Here is a 7,728-nt window from a genome sequence, read left to right as displayed (position 1 = left end):
TTTACCACTTGTTTTTTTAATACTTGTGAGCCCTCCCTATATCCCCAGGCATAAGTGGCTTGCCTCAATTCCTTGGTTTCCTTTCTCACCCTAAGCTCCAAACAAGAGCACAGGCAAAAAGCAGAAATGCCACTATGAGACACTGCACACCCGTGCACTGTTCCTCTTCACTGAAAATTATCCAAATAAAGGGTGTTAAAATCATTTTACACTCCCTACACAGTAATGATACTCTAACTTCAATTTTTAGTAAGATGCACCAAATATTGTCGAGGATACACTAATAAATGATTTATGAAGCTAGGAAACTCATTTCAGGATTTTATGCAGACATTTTAGATTTAACAAGAGCTTTGATGGCTATTTTTTTATTTGGGTGAAATTACAGCTTAGAAAGGAATAGTGAACAAAAATTGATTTCAACATTTCATTCATTCATCTGTTTGTTTACAGTATTTACAGAAAAAAATTGAGATGAATGAATGGCATGGTGAGTATTATACTTAGTGTCAACCATGCAGTGAATGTGAGGGAGTTTAAATGAAGCTGTCATGCTCTTTTCATTAGCAGTTAATGGATCCCGCCTTTAGGGAAATTCAGTCATCTGTAGTATGCATATGCGGGGGTGAGTCTTCTGTGAGCAATTATTCAGTATTTCTGTTCTGTTGTTATTTCTTCATGAAAGTAGAGTGCACTTATAGTGCTCTAGTGTCGCATAGTCTTGCTTACCTGACATGATTAATAAGTTAAGTACTCCTAGAATCAACATGCATACATTGCTTACGTGTATAGTCAGTAAGGCGATAGTGCTGCCTTTGAAGTACAACCATTCTGGCCCTGCTGAAAGTCTTTCGTAGGAATTTTCTGTTGAGGCTTTTATGACTTGTTGGACAGTTTGACATTTTTGACGCTGAACTGCAACAAGTGTCAAATTTCTATTTCATCAAGTATGTGTCAATTTCCAATTTGAGTTGTCTTGTTCCTTGAAGATATCATTCCACAAAGAACAAAACATATCATTTACAGTACAAAATGTGGTGAGTCAGACATCAGAGCCTTTGAAGTTAGTACAAAGAAGGCACATACTCATTTTAAATGCTGTTAATAAGGAGCAGATCCAATCTTGCACACAGAGTCTGTTGAACGGTTGATGGAAGATGGGCTTTTATTCTGAAGAGCTTTGAAGTACTCCACCTGGGCAGAGGCTTATCCACGATTTAACAGCAGGGTACAGATCCAATCTAAAAACCCATGTTATTTGAGAGCAGACTCATATAAAAGACTCCTCTTGGGGAGTCACTAGTAAATGATGGGGTAAACTTTCTTTCACACTGGTCAAAAAGAGGCACTTAAAAAGTCTGTTTGGCCAAACTCAGGGATGAGTCATAAGCTTGATGTGCCTAACACCTCATAAATGTGGATGGAGATGAACTTAAAAATACTATTCATGAGCCAGAGTTAGACTTTTCATTTCCCATTTGACATTAAACAATGAAAGTGGTCTAGTTCCTCCAGGTTAGTTTGATGGCAGTTGGAAAACAGTCTCTGGAAAGACTACAGGTTCAGGAGTGCTTTGAAACGCATTGCTGTACAGTGCTTTGTCTCAGCCAGGCAAAGCTCAAAGTCTGTGTGGTCATTCGTGTAGTTGAACTTTAATACTCTAGTACCCTTAGATGTATGCTCTGTGATATATCTTCATGGTTTTGTTGTCCAACGATTAAATGTGTCTAACTTTTCTGTCACACAGAAAAACGATGTGAAAATCAGTCACTATTTGACACCAGACAAACAAAGGTGTGATTTGAAAATCACTTGCATTAAAACACAAAGTTTGGCTCTTTAATCATGCTGATACATACAGTAGAAGTAAAAAGCCTGTCTCCTCTCTCACATTACAGCATGCCAGGTTAAAACTTTCCATACCCTCGGGTTCATTGCTGACATAATGCCCAAAGAGAGTTTTCAAGTACATCCATATTAGATAGGATGGGATTTGAGGAAATTGTGTTTTCTTATGGGTTTGTCTTTTTGTTGATTTATTGCTCCCATTTCACATTTTATGAAAGTTTTATAGATTTTTGTTCTTTTCCTTGAGCTTTTCACATTGTCACACTTTGTTTCTTAGTGGAGAGGGAGGCATTAAAATCCCTTAAATGAGTTAGTAAATGAAACATTTACCATATGATTACATATGATGTACGTGTTATATAACTTTACTTTACCCTGTTGAGTATTTTCAGCTATTTATATGCACCCGCTTCAGATGTTGTCACTCCATTCAATGGGATGATTAACGTTGATAATGCCCATTGAATGGACCAAAAACATCCGAAGTCAGTGTTAATGTATTGTATGTCCAGCTTCTACAGTGAAATTGCTTCATTATAACCACATCGATTGTTGGACTTTGTATCTGTACATAAGAATTTCATGATGAAAGAACATTCACATAAATGGCATGCTGCCTCTTCTCAGTGATCACTACCTTCCACTAGAACTGAAAGGATGCTTGTGTTTTAGTGTTTTGTTTTGACCACCACTGTTTGCTTCTTAGAAGAGACTAACAGTGGGGGATTTAAAATGATGCCTTTATTGAATTGTTTGTGGGGGTTTTTTGTTCTTTTTTGAAAATCTAGTGAGGATGAGAGGTTTGAACTGGCAGTGTATTGTAAAATGTTTGTGTTAAGGTGTTTTCCCTAACGAATTCATGGCTCTTTACTGCTCTTAAAACACTGACTTTCTGTGGAAAGCGTTCTGAGTCATTTTACTATACTCAATATGCTTACTGCTCCAAGTCAACATATGCGACTCAAAAACTTCCACTGATTTCCAATTAATCACGCCAGTCTTATAGATATTACACTTGATTGTTTAAATACAGTGTTTACTATCATTGCATTTAAAATATAGTCTAAGGGTTGTTAGTATACTATTGCTTTATACATAGTTCCATTTACTACAAGGTGCATAAGTGCGCTTTATTAAACAGCTGAGCTTCAGTCTTCCATCTTTCCTTCATAGAAGCGCCTGGTTATTTCTTATGGGGACAGTATTAAAAGTCTAAGTGTATGTAGACTAATGTGATTTCAAAGCATAGTCATATGACCATTTTACACCGAACACAAGCTCCCACAACTGACTGATAACAAAAATATAAAGTTGATATATAGCGCCCTCTTGTGTTAAAATTGTAAAACAAACATATACAGGAAGCTGCAGTTAGACATTCTGTTTTTATTATGAAATGTTGCTTTTGCTGATTTATCCTCTCACCCTCTCTTAGAAATATTAAGAAGAGAAACATGCTCAAGTACTTAAAGAAGCACCAGGCTCTGTGTCAAAACAAGGATATAGTAATGACTTGAAAGGGGAACAGTTGAAGCCAAAGATTGTACCTAACCCTCTAGTATGGCAATGGTTCACTGTACTGTACTAAAAAGACATGAAGACAGAAAGAAAATTAAGAAGCAGTGACTCTTGGTAGAAAGGAGAAAAAGTTGTCAAAGCTGTGCAGTCCTGCGCTATAGAATTAAAATTAAGAGTAAATTGTTCATTTAAAAAAAAGAGCCTAAATGGCCAAAGTAACATATTTTATTGAGTCAAATTTATATCAAAGACCTGCAGCTTCATAGTTTTTGCCATTGTTCCTTTCCGTTATGGTAACGTTGTCTCTAAGTGACACCTCAGAAAGCATTGTGTCAAAAGAGAGAATGCTATGTCCCGTGTAACACAGAAAAATGAAACCACAATCAGATAGGTTATTAACATATTTGTAGTTTACATAAATGATATAAACCCAAGTATCAAGGTGCCAGATAAAGGGCCACCTCAAGTACCACTAATCGCTCCTGAAAATAAAATGCTAGGTGGTCTGTAGTGGCGTATGCTGCTAAATTTGACTTATATGACAGGGATTTTAAAATAGAATGGCAATATTCTCACTTTCAAATAGGTCTGAAATAAATAAGCATTAGTCCAGCTAATATAGACAAAACTTTAAAAAAAACAACGAAAAACTAAAAAAGCCTTCATGAACTCATCAGTTTAGCCGTTAGCACTAAAATTACATTTCTGAATACACATAATAGTGTACGCTTGTTGTTTCTGTCACTGATAAAGTGTCTCATGTATGCAGCAGGCCTGTAAGCCACAACGTGTGAAACTGTGAAGGTTGAAAGTGATTCGGAGTTAGTTCACGCTCAGGAACCAACTGTGCTCGTGTGATAGCTAGAACTGTCTCCGACTTTTGAAGGGCAGGTTAAGAAGGAGGAAATCAAAAAACCACAGTGGAGTGAATAATAAGACTCAGGAGGAGAAAAAAACCCAGTTTATCTTTCATACTGTCTTAGCCTTTATCTTTTGTCATTTGGTGAGACTCAGCTGTATCGTAGTTTTACAGAATAGCATATTTAAAATAAATAGATATTTGCAATGTTATCTAATTATAATTCATTCTATTTATTCCTCAGCTCATTTTTACTTTGCTATCATAGCTTCGTGTTCACTAACATAGAGTAAACATTGGTTATGACACTTTATATTAAATTTGACTGTCTTTAGTTACAGCAGAAGTGATGTTTGCAGTTTGATAGTGTGTAGAGAACTTTATATTTCAAGTTACTCTAAAACAATTAAAAACTATACAAAAACGTGGGTGACAGAATATAATTACAGAACTACCAAACTTTTGCATCCGATATGCCGCTGCAGCTGTTACATATTCCCCTGCTGCTCCATGCTATTTGTTATTTTCCGCTTTTTGACACCATCTGTATTGCTTTGATCCACTCCTTTCTTTCTTGGTCTGTAGCAGCTTGGAGGAAGTAGTGAGTCTCGTCTGCAGTGATGATCTCAAATAGGTTGCCATCAATATCTTTTTTTTTGGCTGAAAGCATTGAAAGACAAGGCGATGAGTTAAAGGGGATGACGTGAAGACAAACTATTAGAAGAAAAGCAACATGTTTATTGCATGGCGGCAGTCTCACACACCATCAGGCACATAGTCCACAGCTGTGACCACCGCCCCACGGAGGTGGATTGAGCCCAGAGGGTCATCAGCCTGACAAGAAGAAAAGAAATTAGAGGAATATAACAGAAGGAAGACAACTTGTGTAACTAGGGAGGGGTTGTTTCTAAACGATTACCCCTTATTGTTTCAGTTCTTTAAATTATTTTTACCGTTATTATTTTGAGCGTAAACTTAGAGGAGAGCGTGCTTTTGCTGTAGCAGCTCCCAAACTGTGGAACTATCTCCCTTTAGAGATTAGACAGGCCACTTCCCTACCTGTTTTTAAGTCATTCCTGAAAGCCCACCTCTTTATGGCCTTTGACACTACGTGAGATGTTGGTTTTTAGTTTTCAGTTTTATTTTTGTTGTTTTTAGTTGATTCTATGCTGTTTTATCTTGTTTTCTTTTTTAATATAGGGCTGTTTTAATTTTTTATGTATTATGTATTTTATTTATCTATTTTTTGCTGATTTCTGTTATTCTATTGTTTTTAACTTATTTTCTGTACAGCACTTTGGTCCTGTGCAGGGTATTTTAAAGTGCTTTATAAATAAAATTGGATTAGATTGCATATCTCCAAAATCAGTATTTACCTTTGCAGGATCGTAGTAATGTATATAGGCAGGGTCATCTCTGAGTATGAATTTTCGCACCTTCCAGTTCTTCCGTCTATGTCCCTGTGACAAATAACACAGTTTGAGTTATCAGATTTTTTATTTGATTGTATCACTCAGCAGCGAACACGGGTTTCCTCTTTGAGAGAGTGACACGACTGCTGGAGGTTACTGCTATCTTTATCTCTGTTTTGAAGGATGTTTTGCAGCAAGACAAATGACAACAGTGGCTTCAAATCGGGAGACGTCTGCAGACTTTGTAGGTCAACTTTCTAAGAGTATATGTTGCAACAAAGATGCTGGGAACATTTTTCTTGTTTTCTGATTCACCTGTTTAACCAAACAGCCCTGTTTTATGATGTTTCCTCTGAATTCTTCCTTTAGAAGAACATCTTCATCACTGGAGTAGCCTTCACAAAAGAAGCCACTGTCTGCCTGCAAGCACAACAAAACAAATGTATATATATTTATAATATACAATGCTTTTGCCGAGTCCATAAAGTCTATGTATAATACAGTTAACATATTGTTAAATGGCAGTGTTTGCTCAGGTTAACTTACAAAATAATAGAGAGCTTTTGTCTCATCTAAGAAGGCTGCTTGCTCTCCGCTTTCTGCTCCCTCTTTTGATAAGTCACCTGCAGGCTGGAGAAAACCCTCATTCATGAGCCCTGTTGCCAACATGAGTGCCTCAGGTCTATTTCTCGCCTTTTCCTTTGAAATCAGCCAGTCTATCACCGTTGCACCTTTGCAAAAATGGGGAAACGGAGAAAAATGGTGAGAACATTTGAAGTTAAAAAAGAAATTCTTGCACACCTGTTACATCAACAAAACTGAGCCAGGTGTACCGGTGAAGCAGTGGTTGAAGACTCGATTCTCCTGTTCCAGTTTTAACTCTTTCACGCCTTCATCCTGGTTTTTCATCTCTGTGTACAGCGCACTGAGGAAATAATGAGAGTGCTGTCAGTGTTGCTTCTTCATTCTATTGAAGTACAAGCACTTTACAGCTCACTGAACCTCACTGAAGTAATGATGTTCCAGTAATTTAGCCGTTGTAGCTAGGCATGCTGGGATATCAGATTTCACATTTTGTATATATGCTGTAACCTTAAAATAGGTACTGTAATCTGATAGCAAGTGTTTATATAATAGACAGACAATTACTGTTAGCTGCTGCTGTAGTTCTTAAAGTATAATGAATAAAATATTAACACAATTTAACACAACATACGCTAGGTTGACTGTTTCAGGCAGGCGAATGGAGCGTCTGGTAGACTTTCTGGCAAACTTTTTTCCCCCTTGGATGCAGGTAATGGCTCTCTTGATGTCCTTGACCCAAAGCTCTCTCTCCTCCACGTATGAGGCTTGAAAAAAGTGATCTTGCTTCTTCTCAGTGGTTATCTTGAAAACCAGCTAAAACAAGCATATTTAGTCAGTCTAACATTTAGATGGCATTGATGGTCTCAATTTGAATCTACCTTTTAGTACTTTTACTGTGGAGTGTGAATAATGAATAATCTCTACATCTAACTCTTTAGAACTAGTTCTTAATACATTATATGGACAAAAGCTACTCCTTGTAATGTTTGAATTCAGCTGTTTTTATTCCCACTGCCACAGTGTATGAAATCAAGCACTTAGCCATGCAGTAGGCCTCTACAAGGTTTGAAGAGCTCACTGAAACAGGATGCCTGATTGCAACAAGTCAGTCAGTGAAACTTTCCTTCTTCTTCTTCTTTTCCCCGGTCAGCTGTGAGTGGCCTTATTGTAAAATGGAAGCATTTAGGAGTCACGACAGCTCAACCACAAAGTGGGAGACCACATAAAGCTGCAGGGTGGGGTCACTAAGTGTGCAAAAGTCACCAATGTGCCAATGACTCAATAACTGCAGTTTTTGAGTCAGTAGTTCCCACCCTCTTTTTTTTCCATATAGCAACATTTTCTTACCATCCTCTTGACAAAATCCTGACAAGGGCTGCTCAGTGTTGCTCCCTTCAATGGGATCATCCCTTTAGGTGAACGGTCTGTTTTCTTTTTATAGAAGTCCACTCCATCTTCTGACAACACCACCCACACTGCACTCCAGGAGTTTAGCAATGTACCCTG

At 37.5% G+C, this 7,728-nt stretch overlaps 1 protein-coding gene across 1 annotated transcript in view; it reads right to left on the bottom strand.

Annotated features, from left to right (window-relative positions):
* Positions 1-4,327: 4,327 nt before the first annotated feature.
* The window catches only part of plek (pleckstrin), a 5,869-nt gene continuing 2,468 nt past the window's right edge, over positions 4,328-7,728 (bottom strand). Inside the window, exons 2-9 of the mRNA XM_005727494.1 lie at positions 7,570-7,725; positions 6,854-7,035; positions 6,471-6,562; positions 6,184-6,368; positions 5,953-6,057; positions 5,602-5,685; positions 4,990-5,059; positions 4,328-4,885 (exon numbers count right to left, since the gene is read on the bottom strand). Coding sequence (XP_005727551.1) covers positions 4,746-4,885; positions 4,990-5,059; positions 5,602-5,685; positions 5,953-6,057; positions 6,184-6,368; positions 6,471-6,562; positions 6,854-7,035; positions 7,570-7,725 — 1,014 coding nt within the window. The 3' untranslated portion in view covers positions 4,328-4,745. The remainder of the gene's footprint in view (positions 4,886-4,989; positions 5,060-5,601; positions 5,686-5,952; positions 6,058-6,183; positions 6,369-6,470; positions 6,563-6,853; positions 7,036-7,569; positions 7,726-7,728) is intronic.

This window comes from Pundamilia nyererei, unplaced genomic scaffold, assembly GCF_000239375.1.
Source record: "Pundamilia nyererei isolate P.nyererei 1_Seehausen unplaced genomic scaffold, PunNye1.0 scaffold00024, whole genome shotgun sequence".
Lineage (NCBI taxonomy): Eukaryota > Metazoa > Chordata > Actinopteri > Cichliformes > Cichlidae > Pundamilia > Pundamilia nyererei.
This window is presented reverse-complemented; position numbering and strand designations above follow the sequence as displayed.